This window comes from Hemiscyllium ocellatum, chromosome 3 (genome assembly GCF_020745735.1).
Source record: "Hemiscyllium ocellatum isolate sHemOce1 chromosome 3, sHemOce1.pat.X.cur, whole genome shotgun sequence".
In the NCBI taxonomy this organism is placed as follows: Eukaryota; Metazoa; Chordata; class Chondrichthyes; order Orectolobiformes; family Hemiscylliidae; genus Hemiscyllium; species Hemiscyllium ocellatum.
Window position 1 is genome coordinate 121,944,609 of NC_083403.1, and position 21,253 is coordinate 121,965,861.

The 21,253-nt window shown below is 40.6% G+C and overlaps 1 protein-coding gene across 1 annotated transcript in view; it reads right to left on the reverse strand.

Moving 5' to 3' along the window:
* Positions 1–21,253, reverse strand: part of LOC132807602 (myelin transcription factor 1-like protein) — a 300,657-nt gene that overhangs the window by 128,797 nt on the left and 150,607 nt on the right. Inside the window, exons 9-10 of the mRNA XM_060821659.1 lie at positions 13,702–13,913; positions 10,140–10,142 (exon numbers count right to left, since the gene is read on the reverse strand). Of these exons, the coding sequence (XP_060677642.1) occupies positions 10,140–10,142; positions 13,702–13,913 (215 nt within the window). The remainder of the gene's footprint in view (positions 1–10,139; positions 10,143–13,701; positions 13,914–21,253) is intronic.

A 21,253-nucleotide genomic window follows, 5' to 3' on the forward strand; every position in this document is an offset into this window, starting at 1 on the left:
TCAAGTTAGAGCGGCGCAGTGGCTCACACTATAGCCACACAGTTCCAGGGACCCGGGTTGGATTCCAGCCTCCGGTGACGATTTGTGTCAAGTTTGCACATTCTCTCCATGTCTGTGTGGGTTTCCTCTGGGTACTCCTGCTTTCTCCCCACAGTCCAAAGATGTGCAGGTTCGGGTGGATTGGCTTTGCTAAATTGCCCACAGTGCCCAAGGATGTGCAAGTAGGGTGGATTAGCCATAGGAAGTGCAGGGTTACAGGCATGGGGGTTGGTCTGGGTGGAATGCTCTGCAGAGGGTCAGTGCAGAATCAATGGGTTGAATAGCCTGATTCCACACTGTAGGAATTCTGTGATTTCTCAGGTGTATTTTACATTGTCTCTTAAGTCAACATTCAATTGGTTTTGAAGCAGTCTGAGTCATTTTTAGCTCCTCAGGAGTTACTTCCATTATTTTCCTTTCTCAGCTTTGTAACTTCTAACATGAGAACTGTCTTTCATGGTAAGAGTTTTCCTGAAAATTTGCCCTCTAGCATAAACTCAATGAATCTTCCAGCCTTGCTTCAAAATCCTCACGAGTTTGGTCTTTTCAATTCGAGATCAAACATTTACCTCCATTCCTGTATGGTGAACCAACAAGACCTGCAACATCCAGCTCCTCTCTCTTTCCTAAATCCCACCAGGCTGCCAATGTCTGACAGTTTCAGGGACACTTTAAAGCCCATTTAAACCCCATCGCCAGGGCAATGTGAATCACATGGCTCTGGTATCCAGGTGGAAACGTTGATTACATACCCTTGAAACCCTAACTCTCTTTCGCCTTGGAAGTTAATCGATGGCTTAAAGCATGTGTGTTTATAAACCGACATTCTTAATATCTTCTTGAGACTTTGGAGACTCGTAGTTTAATGGCTCTAAACATAGATACTGCTGCCATTGTCTCCAAGTATGAACACTTCCCACTTCCTTTTCACAAAACAATGACAAGAAACATGATAATCATTCAGAGTTGAAACACACAAACACACACACACAATATATATTATATTGCAAATATATATGATAATTTCATATATGTGTGTACATTATATAATTATCATATATATTTGCAATGGAATCATGCAAAGATTCCAGCAAAGAAAGAGGCTATTTGACCCATTGCATCTATGCTGGCTAATAAATAGCAATCAGTCACGGTTCAGATAAATAGTGCTCATTTAGGGTCAAGATGAATGGAGATTACTTGTGTTTGAGATGAGTAAGATTCATTTGGGGTGGAGACAAGTAGTATCCATTCAGGGGTCAAGGTGCTTTGTGATAATTTAGCAACTGAGAGTCTGTCACTTAAATATACAACTGTGTTCCCCCATCAACAGCTCTATCTCAGGCTTGCTGCAGTATTCCATCAAAGCTCAGTGCAAGCTGGAAGAACAGCACTTTATTTTCCATTTGGGAACTCGGTAGTTTTCTGGACTTAATATCAATTAGGGCTTGAACACTTTCCCCCATATCTTTCTCTACCCAGGTCTTGTTACCACATACACTACTTCCACACACAACCATTGTCAGCTACTAATGGTCCCCATTAGCAGCTATTCCTTTTCCCAGGCTAACCTTTATCTGCCACTTTGTCTGTCCAACTGTTTTTCACTCTCTTTGGGCTCTATCCCCACCAATCATTTACTCCTCCCCTCTTCTCTCACGCTATCTTCTCCATAAATATCAAGCTTATCCTAGCTACTACCAGCGCTGAAGAAGGGTCACTGGACTCAAAATGTTAACTCTGACTTCTCTCCACAGATGCTGCCAGACCTACTGAGATTTTCAAACATTTCCAACAATTGTGGACAAATTCCACCCCAAATACATTTACAAGTTTGCTGATGATATCACCATTGTGGGTTGAATCTCAAACAACAATGAGACAGAATACAAGAAAAAGATGACATGCTTAGTGGCCTGGTGTAAAGACAATAATTTCTCCACCAATGTCATTGACTTCAGGAAGTGAGGTGGACAGCATGCCCCTGTCTGCATCAATGGCGCTGAGGTACAGGTGGTCGAGATGGTCAAGTTCCTGGGAGTGATGATCACCAACAATCTGTCCTGGTTCACCCACATCAACATAACAGTCAAGAAAGCACAACAAAGTCTTTACTTCCTCAGGAGGCTAAGGGAGTTCAGCATGTCGACAAGAACTCTTACCCCTTTTCGTGGATACACCATAGAAAGCATCTTACCTGGACGCACCACAATGTGGTTTGGCAACTGCTCTTCCTAAGTCCACAAGAAACTACAGAGAGTTGTGAACACAGCCCAGTCCATCAAGCAACTAACCTTCCATCCATTGACTCCATCTCTACTTCTTCTGCTGACATAATCAATACCCCTCCCACGCTGGTCATACTCTTTTCTACCTTCTTTCATTGGGCAGAAGATACAAAAGTTTGAAAACACATACGAACAGGTTTAAGAACAGCTTCTTCCCCGCTGTTATAAAACTTTTGAATGAACCTCTCAAATGTTAATGTTGATTACTCTCTCTACATTTTCTCTGCAGCTGTAACACTGTATTCTGCACTCTGTTCTACTTACCTTGATGCATTTTGTATGGTACAATATGACTGTATAGCACGCAAAACAGGAGTTCTCACTGTCCCTTGGTACATTACAATAATAAATCAAATGTAAGCTCAAACAATTTTTGTTTTTGTGGTTCCTAAAAGTTCCTAGTTAGCAAATTGGAGAATCACTAAATTGTTAAAGCAAAATAGAATGCTGTTTATTGGCCTGGGCTTGCAGCTCCTCTATGCATCACTGTGCTACAGATTGACAGCACTACCCACAGGGCAGATAGCGAGTCATCTCAGTATGCATAATGCATGAAATGAATGTCAGGCAAGGAGGGATGGTAAGACACCCGGTACCTCTCTTGCACAACTCCTGGCTAATATTATTGACAGAAAGCTGGAGATTGTCCATGTTTTGCTCCAAGAATGGTGCATGGACCAGGGAAACCAATAAGTCCATGTAATAGTTGCTTGCCTTTCTTGCTCAGGCATAAAAGATCACCTTAGCAGACTGCAGAGAGGAAATTTGAATGAACAGGATAGGAATTAGAGATGAAACCCACTCAATATTTTCTTGAATTAATTTAAACAGAAGGAAAATTGCAGTTTTTCAACTGCAAATACTTTTCTGCTCCATTTTCTTCCATGTGAGCAATAATTTAAAACAGGCTGTGAAAACAAAACTGCTCCTTTTTCAATTTCTTCTTCCTCATTGGCTAAGTCCTGATGTCATGTCTATCTTTTACGAATAACTTCTCGAAAAGCCTTTCTCCTCACTTTCAAACTTCTCCCAAACAAATCTCTTGTGATATCACCTTAAGATGACATACGCTTGTAAACAAGTATCCATGATGTAGGACGTGTAATCAGTAGCTTTTGCGCTGTTGTGTTTGCTGCATGTAGTGCGAGGAAGTTGTGATCCTATAACAATATAATAGCTGAGTCTCAAATTACATCTGTTTTCCTCGCTTTCCACAGATGTTGCCAGAACTCCCAAGTTAATCCTCTGTTCCCTGCATTTGTTTCAGATTTCAAATATCTATGTTTTACTTCATACAAACCTATCTGTTGAGTAATCCTATAAGGTATCTTCAAATGAACATAACCTACATTAATTGAGCCATTCCCAGTGTGAGATTAGCAAATGTTGAACCAGAAGAAAATCAATGCAAAAGAATAGGATTTTCTGAGTGATTTACCCAAAGCTGAGACAAAGGAAACTCTATGGAATGAAATCTGCCATCTTGAACTGCTCTGGCAAACATGTGACTCCAGACCAATGTGTCAGCTCTAAACTGCCTTCTGGGTAATTAGATATTAGCGATAAATGCTGATCTAGCCAGTGACACCCACTGTCATCTTAAAGTGAATGGTAGCTTAAGTCAATTATTAAATGATTTTTAAACAACATTTCAATGAGTGTTTTTAAAAAATGAATGTTTGCACGGGATGTGGGTGTCACTGGCTAGGTCAGCATTTATCACCAATATCTAATTACCCAGAAGGCAGTTTAGAGCTGATACATTGGTCTGGAGTCACAAGTAGGCCTGACCAGTTAAAGATAGCAGATTTCATTCCATAAAGGACATGAGTGAAACAAGTGGGTTTTAACAAAAAATTACAACATTCGACACGGTTACTGAATTCAAGTTTCAACACCTGCAAGGTGTGATTCCTCAGAATATTACAAAACAAAGTACTGTGAATGCTGGAGATCTGAAACATAAGCAGAAATTGCTGGAGAAGCTCAGCAGGTCAGGCAGCATCTGTGGGAAGAAAGCAGAGATAACATTTCGAGTCTGGCGACTCCTCAGAACATTAGTCTGGGACTCTCTAGGTTTAATGCTCCTTGATTTAATTTTCTCTATTCTGTAACTGAACATTCAGATACCAACAGTTCCAAAAAAATGAAGCATTCCTAAGACATCGGCAACTAAAAACAGATGGATTCCTTGAAGAATATAGAGAAAGTAGGAAATAGCTCAAATAGGGTTTTCGGAGGGATAAAAGGGAATGTGAAATGTCCTTGGTCAGCAGGATTAAGGAGAATCCCAAAGTATTTCATTCAATATGTTAGAAACAAGAGGGTAACTAGAGAAAGAGTAGGCCCACTCAACAATAAAGAAGGTAGGCAAAAGTGAGGACTACAGATGCTGGAGATCAGAGTTGAGATTAGAGTCGTGCATCCGAGGAGCAGGGAAATCAATATTTTGGGCAAAAGCCCTGATGAAAACTCCAGATGAAGGGCTTTTGCCTGAACGTTGACTTTCCAGCTCCTTGGCTACTGCTTGACCTGCTGTGCTTTTCCAGCACCACTTTAATAAAGGAGGTAGGTGAAGTTTCAAGCCAGATAAAGTGGGTGAGATCCTTAATGAGTACTTTAAATTGGTATTCACCAAAGAAATGGTCAGGAGAGATATTTTGAAGTTAGGCAGACACGTGTGAATACTCTCAGGCAGGTTAACATAATGAAGGAGTAAGTGTTGGCTGTACTGAAATACACTGAGATAGCCAAATCTCCAGGGTCAAAAAGGATCTATCCCAGGATAGTGTGGAAGGCAAGGGAAGAAATATTTGGAGGCCTGACAGATATTTTTTCATCCTCTTTGGCCTCAGGTGTTGTTCTAGAGGTCTGGAGAATGGCAAATGTAGTTCCTTTGGTTTAGAAGAGAAACAGAGATAATCCAGGTAATTACGGGCCAGTGAGCCAGACATCAGTGGTGGGGAATCCGTTGGAGAAGATGCTGAGAGACAGGATTTGGAAGTAAATGGACTTGATAGTGATAGGCAGCATGTGTTTGTGTGCCAGAAGGTCACGTCTCATAAACTTGGTTAAGTTTTTTGAGGAGGCAATAAGAATGATTGATGAGCGAAGTGCAGTGGACATTGACTCCATGGACTATAGAAAAGCATTTGAGAAGGTACCTCATGACAGGCTGGTATGCAGTCTCATGGGATCCAGGGCTCTCTGGCTAAATGGATAGAAAACTGGCTTGGTCATAGAAGACAGAGAGTAACGGTGAGAAGTTGCTTTTTGGAGTGGAGATTAGTAACTAGTGGTGTTCCGCAGGGACCTCCCATGGGCAATAACTAACCAGTATAAATTAGGAAGAGGAATTGGTGCAGTCTTAGTGGGCAAAGGGCCGGTTCCTGTGTTGCATTATATTCCAAAATTAAAGTAGTGTTGAACTACACCTAAGTTAAGTTAAAATTAAGTCTTAGGAGTTTGGAGACTTGGATCTTTATTGCCTCATTCCAACCAAAATCAATGTCTTTCAAACTGTTTTGGCTGAGGACCAGTTCTGCAGAGCAAAAGACATGGTGAACCATATTGCTCATCCACTTTCACTTACCACCACAAAAAAGAAACACTAAGAATTAACAGGATGGATGGGGCTGCTTACAATGAGACGCCAATGAGGTCGCATCAATTTTAATCTGGGAGATCTCAGTCTTAGACCAAGTGCACATGTTCCTCTTCATTGGATGCACTCCCACCAGTGCTAAAAGTCTGAGCTCACAATTGCAAGCCTTCAGAGCAATTTACAGAGGAAACTTTATTTTCCAAAAATCAATTATCCAAATATCAGATTATCCGATGGAGATCTCGAGGTCCTGATAGAAACATTACATCAAAGATGGGTTTCCAACAGTGATCGTGTCTTTTGCTTACAGTGATTAAAAATGAACTTGACTGACTGAAATGTTGCCGAGAACAGTCCTGGACTGATGGGAGCCCAGGCACTGTCTCCAATGACTGCCCTTTCTCTCTCTCCCCACACTTACCCTGGTGTTCTGCACAGTGGGGTACCCTAAAACCCCTTCCCCAGATAATCTCTCCAACATTGTCCTGTACAGGGCAAAGGTGGAACCTGTCAAAAAGTTGTAGTAAAAAGTTGGTGTGTGTGGTTGTGTGTGCATATGTATGTGTGTGTGCTATTTGGAGATTCACCCTCCCAAAGGCAGGAAAAGCAGCAGTCGTCTTGTTGTGGGCATCCAGTATGTTGGATAGGGGGTGATGTTGGATGGGGTCAAGGGGTGGGCAGTGGTGGGGGGAATGGGGGGTGGCAGGGTGCAGGCAGACAGGGAATGGTGTTGGACGGGATTGGGGGGCAGACGGGTGGGCAAGGGTGTGGGTCGGGGCTCACGTGCGGTGTGCTGCTGCCTAGTTTCTTGAACAGGGAGCAGACTTAACAGAAACCTCCGAGCCCCAGAGGATCGGCATTGAATCAATTAACCGAATAATCAATTATCCGAACGAAATAGGGCCCGCCCATCTCATTCGGATAATCAAGGCTGCTCTGTAAATCTTGACAATGAAATAACATTTTTTTGTTGCTGGTGCTTTTCACAACTCATGGCATGCAGGCAGGAGTTGGTCTGGTTGTGTGACATTAACAAGTGGAAGGGTTAAGGGTTCTGGCCTGGTCTCTCCTATGGTTGTGACATTGCACATCACCAACTGTATTTTGTACAAGTTCATTGACCAGCCTGGAGGACACTTGTGGTTCAAACTTTCAGGACCACTGTTGTAAATGTAGGCAAGGAAAAAGAAGTGCAATGTTGAGCCTGAAAGAAGCAAATTTAACATTTTATATCAATAAATATAATGTTTTACTCCTCTCCCTGAGTTTTGTTAACATGTTGTCTTTTTGTATTAAACATTTTCAGCATAGTTTAACTAACAATAATATGAGGGTGACATTGTGGCTTAGTGGTTAGCACTGCTGCCTCACATCACAGAGACTGGGTTGGATTCCAACTCTGGGCGTCGGACTATGTGAAGTTTGTACATTTCCTCCCTGTCTGCGTAGGTTTTCTTTGGGTGCTTCGGTTTCCTCTCACAGTCCACAGAGGTGGAAGTTAGGCAGATTGGCCATGCTAAATTGCCCATAGTGTCCAGGGCTGGTGCAGGCTAGGTAGTTGAACCATGGCAAATGCAGGATTGCAGGGATAGGGTAGAAGGGTGGGGTTGGGTTAGATGCTCTTTGGAGGGTAAGTGTGGACTCGATGGGCCAAATGGCTTTCACACTGTAGGTGTTCAATGATTCTACTAAGTCAACCAGCACTAGATCACAGGATGAAATGGAGGACGAATATTTCAAAGAGATCTTTGCCATATTTATTTCCAATTCCTCAAACCACATCTTGCTCTCCTAAGTGCACACCAAATGTTAACAGTTGGCTGATGTGCCTAGCAGACAAAAACATACTGAATGCTCTATCACAGCTCTGCTTTTAACGAATCTAACAATCAACTTTACAGCCTCATTATTTGGATAGCCGCCATGCAATTCTAAATGCCTAAATTAAAATTAATGGGAAGGAAAGATGTAAAATGCATTTAACAAAAAAGCCAACTTCACTACTTCAGTACAACAAACATTTGGAGACAATCTCAGTCATTTCCACTGCAGCATTCTTCCCAACAAATCATGTTTATCAATTTAAGCATATCTGACTACATGCAAATGTATGCATTAGGTGACATAATAGGTCATCCAGCCCTTCGAGCTTGCTCTGCCATTCACTAAGATCATAACCAATCTGACTGCAATCTCAGATCTGCACTTCCTCATACCCCTAATAACATTTCACTTCTATGCTTAATGAAAATCTACCTACCTCTGCCTTAGAAATATTCAAGGATTCTGCTTTCACAACTTTTCAGGAAGACTGCCAAAGTCTTAAAACACTTTGAGAGAATAATAATTGCATCATCTTTGTTTTAATTGGGAGACCCCGATTCTTAACCAATGATATCTAGTTCTAGAATCCACTATCAGAGATTTTTACATTCTCCCTCTCTGCATCACCCTGTTAGGATTCCTCAGGATCTATATTTGTCAATCAAGTTACTTCTTACTTTTCTAAACTCCAATAGATATCAGCCTACTGTTTCCTCATAAAACAACCCTCCCATTCCACTCTCAGATCATAATCTACATTGAGGACATGTGTTAGATAATGGGGTTATGCCAGAAGCATATAAATACTGTGTTGTTATGTACTAAAATCACTCTTCCATTTTCACTTGGTATCTACAAGTACATGGTTGTCTTATCCCTCAACATGTCCTGAATTAAATCAACAGAGGAGCTGATTCCCCTTCACTGGGTTCGCTGATTTGACATGGTTTGTACATGTGCCAATTCAGACCTTCCCAACTTTGTTTTATATTGATGTTGGACCTCAATGCCTGGCTGCTCTAATTCACCTGGGCAATCTCCCCAGGGCAACCAAGTGACACAGAAAAACATTGGTCCAGGGTACTGGCAAACTCAAAACAATACTCACATTTCATAACCGTATGTTTCCACTGTTTCATTAATAAACATAAGATAAAGCATTTGTTTGGTTCTTCCTTAAAAATACTGGACAATACAAGAACTGCTACTTTGTGAGTAAAATGTAAATTAATCTATTATCTTAATCTGAATGAGAAAAATGCTAAAGTTTTGCTAATGAGATTGCTTGTATCTGATCAATTTGGTTACAATTGCTCACTAATCAAAGAATATTTCCACACATCCAATTCATGCTTGCATCTTTCAGATTTTTTTGCATACAAATGTATATTTCTTTGTATCAGGGCTGAATACCATATGTATTGGCTTCTATATTCCAACACCCTTCATGTTGAAACTTAATTTCTGATTTAAACTCCCCCACAAATGTAACACTAAGGCTTTATTACATTATTAATGATCACTAACATTATGCCATTTTTCCTTGTGCACAGTGTTTCTGTGCAGTCTTACAAAATTCCTCTAAAATTGGCAGCTCAGTGTTTTGTAAATTTCCACTTTGTTTTCACCAGGCTCTTAATGATCTTATTCAACCCTATGGACAGTTCACCTTACAGCTGTCTAACTAGTCCTCCAGTATTCAAACCAAGCCATTTTCAGGAAATGTTGCAACTCCTCCTCTAAAACAGTAACTGGAGTTTATTCATAAAGCAGTAAAATATCCACAATTCTAAACTTTTTTCTATAAGAATTATTCTGGCAGCTAATGTAGGATTGTGAAAATATTGCTCCAACTTATAAATTTTAGGTGTGTACAAAGGATTCAAATTGAAATGAATAACTGTTTACTAATTGTTATCTATCTTTACTAAACATTGCTGATAAATAAGCTGCAATCTGGAGTGATTTGCAGACATAACTTCTGCAATTTTGCAGAAATCAGACCCACATCACTATGCAAAAAAAACCATTTCTTCCCTTAATGCTCTCATAACGGTGTTGGAAAATGTTGGCAAGATCCCCTCTCACCCCTCTTTCAGACGTGTTGGTGTTTAGCACAATAATATTCCAGGACTGGAGAGATGCCCAAGTCATCAGGAGGTATAGTTTTGATAAGTGTGTCATGCAGGGAAACTCAGTCAGTTAGCCAACCATGTCATGCTGCATGTCTTAGGTGACAGATGCTCTCAAGCGAGCACCTCTCCGTATCTGGATTCCTGGGTCACAGCAGGAGTAACAGCAAGCCAACTATGATTTCAATTAAATGGCAGGCTTTACAACTGTCTAGAGCCCTATTGATTGTACATATGTGACTCTCAGATCACCATCTATAATGAGGACATGTGTCAGAAAATGGTGTTATGCCAGAAATATACAGATGCTGTGTGTTGTTGTGTATTAAAATCACTCTTCCTGTCTCGCTTGGTAGCTGAGAGTACATGACCCTCTTGTCCCTCAGCTTGTCATGAATAAAGGTACCAGGCAGATGATTCTTTTCCACTGGGCTTGGCTGATTTGACATGGCTTGTATTTGTGCCAATTCAGGTCTTCTCAACTTTACTAGATATCTATATTGGGTCTCTTTTCCTAGCTGCCCACATTGTCTTGGACAATCAAACAGATACAGCCAAAGTATTGGTCAAAGATGCTGGCAAATCCAAAAGCCTATTTGATAAATGTATGTTTGTAAAATGTAACATAGATAAAACATTGGTTTGGTATCTACCTTTAAAATTCAGAACAGTGTGAGAATTGCTAATTTTTGACTAAAAATACAAACAGTATTAACATATTACCTCACATTGAATGGAAAAGAAGTGCACTAACATTTTGTTTCTGAGGAATTTGGTTACCTTGCGAACTGCATCTCCCTATGAATTTAAGTCAGCCTTTTGATTTTAGTATTGTTACCCCACCCACTTCACAGAAGGATCAATGCCAAAATGAGGGTTAAACCTGACAAAAACCTGGAAACGTCAATGTTGGCATACTGCGGTTCTGATGTGACACAGGCGGCAGCTTTCTTCATTTGGCACAGGGTATGCTTCATCTTCTCTCCGTAGCAACAGGCAGCATCGATGCAGAGCGCACCTTCAGTCGCCTAGATCACACAGAGATGGCTGAATGAAGATCCGTCAGGGAGGAGGCACTGAGAGTGGAGCTAGTGATGTATGACAGCTGCTTTTGGCACGGAACGGTTTACAGACAGTCATGTTCATTATTACAAATATTTAATTTTCAGCTTCCACTTTGCTGATTTGACGCCAAGTTTTTAGATTAGGTTACCTGCAGTATGGAAACAGGCCTTTCAGCCCAACAAGTCCATACTGACCACCCAGACCCATTCCCCTACCCTATATTTACCTCTGACTAATGCACCTAACAGTATGGGCAATTTATCGTGGCCAATTCACCTGACCCGCACATCTTTGGATTGTGGGAGGAAACCGGAGCACCCAGAGGAAACACACACAGACACAGGGAGAATATGCAAACTCCACCCGAGGCAGTAAGCGAACCCAGGCCCCTGGTGCTATGAGGCAGCAGTGCTAATCACTGAGCCACCGTGCCGCCCATAACTTTGGAATTTTACCTTCACTCTGCACTGAAGCAAGCAGAACAAATTGCTTTTAACAACTGTTTCAGCTAGATTCAGAAGACCCAACAATGAAATATTCCTAAATGTTACTCTAAAGACAAAAACAAAACACTGTTTCTTAATTGAGGGACACTGTTAGTTCTCACTGGAAGCTGCCCTTCAAATTAGTCAGCATATATTGAGGGGGATGAGGCAATATTCAAAGATATATGGTATTGCTGAGCCAAGCAACACCCAATGCAGCCAAGGGAATGTGCTTTCCACTTTTAACAACCCTACTGAGAGATGTCTACAATGGACTTGGATGCACTGCCGACCCAGACAGTGATCTTCTGAGTTTATGCTCCCTATTTCTTAAATACTCTTAAAAATGCCCTTCTTAGAACTACCCTTACCTTAACTGCTCCTGTGCTTGGCTCCCTTTGCCAACATCCTTACTATTACAGAAGTAACTACTTATTCAAGAATCAGAATCATTCCAATGCAATTCTCTTATCAGAATGAATCAAGCTTAATCCACACATGTAGCTGGCGGCCACTATGAACACTACCTGACTGCTAAGCCAATTTAATCTCAACCACATGGCAGGCGAGATTCTGTACTTTGTCTGACTCAAACTCCAGTGATAAGAAATTCATATTTTGGCACTTTGTATGATGAAGAAGTGTTGTTCCTCCAGGGCTAAACTAAAGCTGTCAACAAATCCATTTTGCTGTTCACCTTCTTGCAATTTTTTTTTGCTGTCAAATTTCATCAGGTGTCCCTGGGATAATACATTTCTTCAGGAAGAAAACCATTAAATGTCACACTTCGATGCTGCCGTCTCAATGTTTATAATAATATGATACATAAGGATACAAACACAAAGAAGACAAGTTTTCTAAATATGCCATACAATAACACTTCACAATTTTTATTGCTTTTTTTTTAACTTTACTACGTTTTTTTTCTCCAGAATTCCAACTTACAGAGAAAGTAAGAAGTCCAATTCTACAATCAGGGTATAATAAGGGAGCAATACTCAAAGCAGCTGCTGGCAGCACTAGACAGACTGTTCCAATTTCTTAATTGGTTATTAATATTGGTATTGGTCACATACCCAGAAGTAGCTCACCAGCCACAAGGGCAATGGGGAGGAAGGAAGCAATAGGTGGCAACAGGCCAGGAATTTTAACATGAAAACTTCCTACTGGCTTCAGATTCAGCTGAGTACTTTATTAAAAGTCCTACATTTTTGGCTGCAGGATCCGAAAAAATCAGTTGTAGTTCCACCTTTAGATCTGGTAATCCCAAACACACTGTATTCAGTGTCACCAGTTTCTGTTTCGGTCTGAAAACATGGGTGTTAGCCCCCTTTGATAGCAAGGCCAAGTCGACTACACCTAATCAAAAATGGCAACAGGTATGTTTCCATAGCGACTGGCTGCACGCTTTTGACCTTCCATGTCAGATCTCTTTGCTCCTCTTTTTCATCCAGAAACAAGGCACATTGAGAGTCAATTTAATCCCATTTAATATTTAAATGCATTCACAATTTGATTGTGATTGTGTTACAAAGCTTTTAAAGGTGTTGTCACGTTTACAAACAGTTTATGCACCAGTGTTGAGGATAAAGTGGCCCTCTCCACTGTCTGAAGAGTCAGGCTTAACCCCTTCCCTGGTAGCCGTGGAAAGCATGGCTGCTCTTTATGTGGGCAGTTAACTGTCTGCAGTTTTGCATTCCACTCTCTGGGAGAAAAATCTTGTCCCTAAAAGATGCTGACCAAACAGAGGGTCAGTGGCACCACAGCAAGTAGTCACCAGTACTGGGACTGCGGCAGACTTCATGGGAAGTTGGAAATTGCTTGAAGCTAAACTGCCGAGTTCCAATGAGGTTGAGGAGTCGCCTATTGTGAAGGCAAGTGGAGGGCCCTCAGTGGGTGGTCTGTCATGTTTTACTGGGCAATTTCCTCACTGAACCCACTGCTAACAGATTATGACAGCAGTAGGAGGAGGTCAGCCATTAATTAACCAATTAAGGGCCTCAACTAGCCTCAGCAAATGCATCCGATGCCATTAACAGTGAAAATAAGGCACCCTCACCATCCCACCCAGTTTCATACTCCCATCCCTGTTTGTTGTCCAACTCCCATAGGGCCCATCTGAAAGAACTGTCAGCAATAGTTACACACAGTACAATATAAACTGCAAAAGCAAGGACTGCTTTGTTTTAGTTCTTGAGAACAAGTTTCCTTTTAGCGTACATTATCAGTCTTCCAATAACATTAAAAATCATTACTTTTCTTACCGTCATAACCTTTGGGAGATGCATCCCTAGTCTGAACTTTGGGAGCAATAGCTCGTTTTCCAAAAGCTTGGTTGTCATAATTGTTATATTCAAAAGTAGTCTTAGAGTATTTCTCCAGTTCCTTTGCCAAGTTGGACCGAGGTGTGGTGGTGGAGACATTGTGTCTGTAGCCGTACTGTGGTATCTCGAGCTGCTTAACAAAACACATAGGCCTAAAATGAAAGAGATATGCACATTATGTTTCTTATATAGTTGCTAAAGAGTTTAAACTTTGTTCATAAGACATTTGCAGAATAAATTCTTAGGGAAAATCTTCCATTTCAGGGTTGCCAGTGTGTATCTGGCCCCAGTGGGAGCATATATGGGAAAATGACAAATCTGTAGCCTGAGCCTTACTGTCTATAAGTCATGTTCTTCTTGCTGGTCAGGAACCTCGGTGCAGAAAATTCACTCTATAGTCTTCACACTTCCTCAACAAGTTATAAATAGCAAAAGAGCTGAGCCTGTAATTTTGATTATGCATGTTTTAATGGCACAACATTATTCCAACTGAAATGGCTTTAATAATGGAAGAGAATTCAAACTTGCAATACAACTTCCAGCCATTAATAATTTTCTTTTAATGGTGAAAAATCTCATCTGTAATAGATCCATTAATGGCTCAGCACAGATCAGTGCTGCACAGCCAGGCTTTAAATTATGTAAGGCAAGAAAGGGCCATGCTTCAGCTAGCGATCTTTCAGACATTAACAGTGCTCACAATGGTGCTTTATAAGCACAAGAATTTCACCCAGTATTCTAGAATTAGGGACGATTAAAATCTACTGTGTTGTCACTCCTGATCCTCCCATATTCCCTACCACAACTCCTGCCTACTGGAAGATTCTTGTGTGCTGAGCTCAATTGTGATCATCAGCAGTGTATCACTATTTGCTAACACAGGCCACATCTGAGGATTGTCAACGCTCACAGAAACATGATCCAACAGCATCCAATGGGTTGAGAAGTAACAGGGAGAAAAACTTTTTTTGAAAAAAGTACACAATTTACTTTCACAAATGCTTGTAAAACCAAACCTCAAGAGTATTAATCTCTGGATTATTACTTGAGCCAAATGGCAATTAAAAGTTGGTGCATTAGGTTACTAATCCGAATATCTGAATCAGAAACTGATGCGGGAAAACTGAGTTTTTCTTTGAGAGGCACTGACAATGGCAGTGGAACAAGGTGGGATGGTCTGTATTCGAACTGTGCTGGGTTCATTCCTCTAGCAAAGCATACAAGTAGACAGTGTTCAAACTGAACAATGGGATTGAAAGATCAAGTGCAGACAGATGTAGCAAATCAAGGGGTAGAGTCAAGATAGTGCTAAAAATAGTCACGTAGGGAATGAAGGTCAGACAATGGCAGGAAGGGACAGAGAGGTTACACCAACAGTCAAGATGAGATGTTACAAAAAATAACAAAAAGACAACACAAAAGACTTTGTATTTGAATGCCTGCAGAATTCATAACAAAATGAAGAAATTGATAGCATATACCGAAGTTTAAATATTCACTCTGATAGCCATTATAGAGATGACTGCATGATAATAAGGATGGTGTGCTGAACTTGGAGAGGTTTATGACAGTCGAGAAAAAGAGGAAGCTAGGTGAACCTGCAGAGTTAGCACTGTTAATCAAGGATGATTTCCGAGATCAGACAATAGAATTAGTTTGGTTGCAGAAAAGGAATAGTAGGCAAAATAAGTTGCGAGTCAAGGTGGGCTACAGCTTGCCTCAAAGTGACCACAATTTAGGACACAGAAAGAAAAATTGGGTGTTTGTGATAAAGGATGGCAATAAGTATGGTTCATTTAATCTGCAAAATGAGCTGGAGAATTTAGATTGGCAATGATAATCTGGATGGTTTTGAAATGTGTTTAGACCATCACGTTTTGGAGCCAACAAGAGAACAGGTTACACTTGACTTGATATTGTGTATTATGACAGGATTAATTAGTGACCTCAAAATAAAGGCACTCTAAGTAGCAGCGGTTGCATATGATTATACCTTACATTCAATTTGAAAGGGAGAATAGTAGGTGTAAGAGTAGTATTTTAAAATTAATTAAGGGTACCTATTTGAGCATGAAAGCTGAGCTGCTGAAGTGAACTGGGATATTAGACAGGGGGATAAATCAATATAGAAGCAGTGACTGACATTTAACAGGATATTTCCTAATTCTCAGAATATGTATACTCCTACAACAAAGAAACATTCTAACTGGTGGACCCATCATCTGCTGTTAAATAAAGAAGTTAAGAAAATCATTAAACCTAATAGAAAAGCATACAACTGCAGAAAGCTGTGCAGCCACTCAGATAATTGGCCAGAGTATAAAGAACAGTAAAAAATACCTAGGAGATTAATCAGAAGAAAGAACTGAGTATGAGAGAAAGCAAGGGAGAAATGCAAAAATGGATGGTGAGAATTTCTACAAGTATTTAAAAAGAAAAAATAAGTAAGGTTATTGCTAATCTTCCACAGATAGAATACTGGAAATCAATAGAAGATAATAAGAAAATGACAGGTGAAATGAACAAATAATTTGTATTTGTCTTCATTACTGAGGATCTGAAAACATTCTGATAATAGTTGTACAGCAGGGAAGGAGAGAAGAACTTGGTGAAATTATTATCACTAACGTTGTGGCGATTAGCGTGGTGATTAGCAAACTGATGGAGCTACAGGCTGACATGTCTCTGGTGTTTTGATGTAATTTATTCGAAGGTGGCTAAGGTGGCAGTACATGCATTGGTATTAATTTTCCAAATTTTTATAAATGCCGGCAAGATTTCATTTGACTGGAATGTTACAAATATAGTATGCCTGTTCAAGAAGGGAGGAAGGCAGAAAATAAAAAAGTAGAAGTCAGTTAGTTTGATCTCTATCATGGAGGAGATAGTAGAATTGACCATTAAGTATATTATTGCTAGAAAATGCAATTAGTAAAATGCAAGGTAATTAGGAGCAGTCAGGATGTGCTTAAGTATAAGAGTATTACATGTACAAGTTATTAAGAGTATTGTGAAGGAATAACATACACCATAAATAAGGAGAGTCTGCAGATGTAATGTATCTACATTTCCAGAAGCCCAGTGGTTCAGTGTTAGCATGGCTGCCTCGCAGCGGTAGAGATCTGGGTTCAATCCCAGCCTCAGGCGAGTGTGTGTGGAGTTTGCACATTCTCCCTGTGTCTGTGTGGGCTTCCTCCCACAACCCAAAGATGTGCAAGTTAGCTAAGCTGGTTATGCTAAATTGCCCATAGTGTTCAGAGATGAGTAAGTTAGGTACATTAATCAGGGGTAAATGTAGAGTAATAGAATAGGGAAATGACTCTGAGTGGATTATTCTTTGGAGGGTTGGTGTGAAATTGTTGGGCCAAATGGCCTGTTTCCATACTGTAGGGATTCTATGATGATCTGACAAGGAGCCACATCAATGGTTATGGCAAGTCTATTAAATATTACTATACAAAGTAGCAGCTCATGTTGTAGGGGGTAACATATTAATCGAGAGTGGGTGCTGGAAAATCACAACAGGTCAGGCAGCATCTGAGGAGCAGGAGAATCATTAAGGGCTTATGCCCATAATGTTGATTCTCCTGTTCCTCGGATGCTGCCTGACCTGCTGCGCTTTTCCAGCACCCCACTCTCAAGTCTGATCTCCAGCATCTGCAGTCCTCACTTTCTCCCGAGGATAACATATTAGCATGGATTGGAGATGTATACTGACTGGCAAAAACCAGAGAGTATGCAAAGATTGATCTTTTTCTGATTGGCATGATGTGATGAGTGGAGTTCCTCAGGGGTCTGCGCTGGGGTATCAGCTTTCAACAATTCATATCAATGACTTAGACGAGGGGAGTGAAGGCACGGTGACTAAATTTGTAGATACTACAAAGACAAATAGGAAAGAATGCTGCGTAAACGACATATGAAGGATGCAAACAGATAGAGTTAGATTGAGAAAGTGAGAAACTATGCGGCAGATGGGGTGTAATTTGTGTGGCTCCAGAACTATGAGCTTTGTAAAAATGAGTATTTGTCATCTTCGGACCAAGGTGAGAACTTTGTTTCTGTCAGAGGTTTGTGTGACTTTTGAAAGTCTCTACTTCAGAGAACAGTGAATATTCTCAAGGTAGAGGTAGACAGACTCTTGTTAGGCAAGGAATAAGAGGTTATCAGAAATAAATGGAAAATGTAGAATTCAAAACACAAACAGACCGGCCGTAATCATGTTATTGACAGAGGGGTCAAATAGCCTGAGTGTCCATTTTCAAACATGCATAACAAGTAAAAACAAAAAAACCCAAATTAAATAATGATTTGGTGAGAAATTGGTGGCCATCAAAGTAAGGCAATTTTAATAGTGTGTATCAGCCTGGGTGCCCAGCGTCAGCATCAGATAATGGGTCTGGTGAGGTTTGGTGGTGCTTTTCCTCTGTTGTCCTTCAATTTTAGATGAGCAACCCATCCTTCAACATTGTAACAATTTCCTATGTTGTAAATCCTAAGTGAGTTCCAATTTAATACCAATTAATGCCATTCTTTTGCAATGGCCTTATAGGCATTAAGGCACAGGAGATTGATTTAACATAGGGTGCTGAAATGTTAGTGCACAGAGAAACTATCACCACTACTGTTCTGAACTTGATCACTGGTCCCAAAAGCAAAAGACCAATGTACAGGTCAGTGCAATACCCAATGCCCAATGCTCTTGTTTTGTCCACCAGAACATGTTGAAGTTATCTCAGAGGCCAAAAGGAACCAAACTTGAAAAGATGGTGAGGAAATTAACTTTAATATCCCTGAGTGATCAGCTTCATTAAGGGGAGGTCAATCCTGACAAATCTGTTAGAATTCTTTTGAGAAAGTAACAAGCAATTTAGGTTAAGGAGAGCCAGTCCATATGGTTTATTTGGATTTTCAGAGGGCCTTTCAAATGGTGCCACATAGGAGGTTGTGGAATGAGAAAACAGACCGTAGTGTTAGGGATAATGGCATGGATAGAAGATTGGCTGACTGGCAGAAGATGGAGAGTGGGATAAAGAGGTCTTTTTCAGAGGGTAGCCGGTGACTAGTGGAGCTCTGCAGGGGTAAGCATTGGAACCACAACTATTCACGTCATCAATTAACAATCTGGATGAACGAACTGAAGGCATTGTTGCTAAGTTTGCAGATGACACAAATATGGTAGAGCGACAGGTGGTATTGATGAGGTGGAGAGACTGCAGAAGGACGTGGACAGGCTAGGAAAGTGGGCAAAGAAGAGGCAGATGGAATACCATATGGGAAAATGTGACGTTTTGTACTTTGATTAGAAGAATAGAAGCATGGACTATTTTCTGAAAGGGAAAGGCTTCAGAAATCTGAAGCACAAAGGGACTAAGGAGTCCCAGTTCAGGATTCTCTTAAATTAACATATAGGTTCAGTTGGCAGTTAGGAAGGCAAATTCAATGCTAGCATTCATTTCAAGAGAGTTAGAATACAAGAGCAGAGATGTACTGCTGAAGCAGTAAAAAGCTCTGGCCAGACTGTATTTGGAATATTATGAGCAGTTTTGGGATCCACATCGAAATAAGTGTGTGGTGACCTTTGAGGGGTGCAAAGAAGGTTTACAAGAAGGACCCCAGGGATCAAGGGCTTGTCATATGAGGAGCAGTTGAGGACTCTGTGCCTGTGCAAGATGGAGTTTAGAAGGTTGAGGGAGGATCTGATTGAAACTTACAGAACACTGAGAGGCCTGGATAGAGTGGATGTGGACATGGTGTTTTCACTAGTAGGAGAGACTAAGGCCCGAGAGCTGAAGGGACAGCCCTTAACAACTGAGATGAGAAGGAATTTCTTCAGCCAGAGGGTGATGAATCCATGGAACTCATTGCCGCAGAAGGTTGTGGCAATCATATCACCAAATGTATTTAAGACAGTGATAGGTAATTTTTTTGATTTTTAATTGAATCTAAGATTATGGGAGAAGGCAGGAGAATGGTGTTGAGAAACGCATCAGCCATGATTGAATGGTGGAGTAGGTTTGATGGCCAAACGGCCTAATTCTGCTTCTACATCTTATGGTCCTATGCTATTACACAAAATGCATGTTAATGTTGAGTGAAAATGTCCATGTAATATAAGACTGCAACAAATTTACAGTATAAAAATATTGTTTGATCATTAACTTGAACGGCAAAATTACAAATCATATTACAAGTTTAAACATGGAATTTAGAGGGAGACCAAAACTAGGTATTATTGTTTAAGACAGGATCTCCCTTTCAGGATAGGTGAGGGCGATAAGTCTATGGATTCCCACAAATGGTGGTAAATCTATGGATTCCTCTTTCCCATGAGATAATGGAGGATGGCTCTTTCAACTTATTTAAGGCTGAGTGAGACAGATTTTTGTTTGACAGGGGAGTCAAAGTTTATAGAGTGCACATTGGAAAATGATATGACAGTCACATTATCATAATCATGGTCATACTGAATGTTGGAACAGAATCGAAGGATCAATCGGCCTATTCGTGGTCCTAATTCCTACGTTGATAATGTCTAAACTCATTGACACAGATCTTCACTCAGTGATAAGGATAGAATTATAGAATCTTTACAATTTGGCGCCAGGCCATTCAGTCCATCGAATCCACACTGAGCCTTCGAAGAGCATCCTACCCAGACCCACCCCTATCCCTGTAACCCTGCATTTCCCATGGCTACTCCATCTAGCCTGCACATCCCCAGACACTATGGGCAATTTTGCATTGCAAATCCCCCTGTCTTGCACACCTTGAGCCACTGTATTGCCTTAACCTTTTCATAATCTCAACTTCAGTTCAGAGACTAACAGTCCTCCCAAATATCGCCCCTCTCTCCATTCAAAAGGACAAAAAGATACAGAGAAATAACTTGCATCAGCTCCTCACCCACAGAGATCTTCATGATCCCCCAAATTGTCATTTTTTTTGTGTGCAGAGGAATTTTGTATGGGGCATCTCCAACTTCAGAACAGTGATGACATCTGGAGAAAAGCCCAGACTGAAAACGCCTTCCAAAATAAACACACTGACCCTGACTTAACATTTCATCAAGGAGTTTTCAATCTTCCAGGAGCATGTGAACAACCCTCAATAGAATACTGTTTGGGGCCACCAGATAGACAAGTAGCACTTTGAGTCAGTCACAATTGCAGAAACCCTGCCCAAACCATAGCACCTATAATATGGTAATCACTTATGCCTGACTCAAGGTTGAGGGTAGAATCCTGAGGTGATATTTGATCTCCAGCAGGGCATTTTACTTGTTAGTAATTTGATATTAAAACTGCAATTACAGTTTTGCCCTTAAAACCATACAAAAGAAAAAGATAACAATTATAACAGCACTACATGATAAAATTCAGTTGGCTTAACTTTCACTTATGAATAATTATTCTGACAACAAAGATGTTTCTACTATTTGATGGCCTCATCCTAATATAATAAGCAATGGACTCATAATGCAGCTCAACAA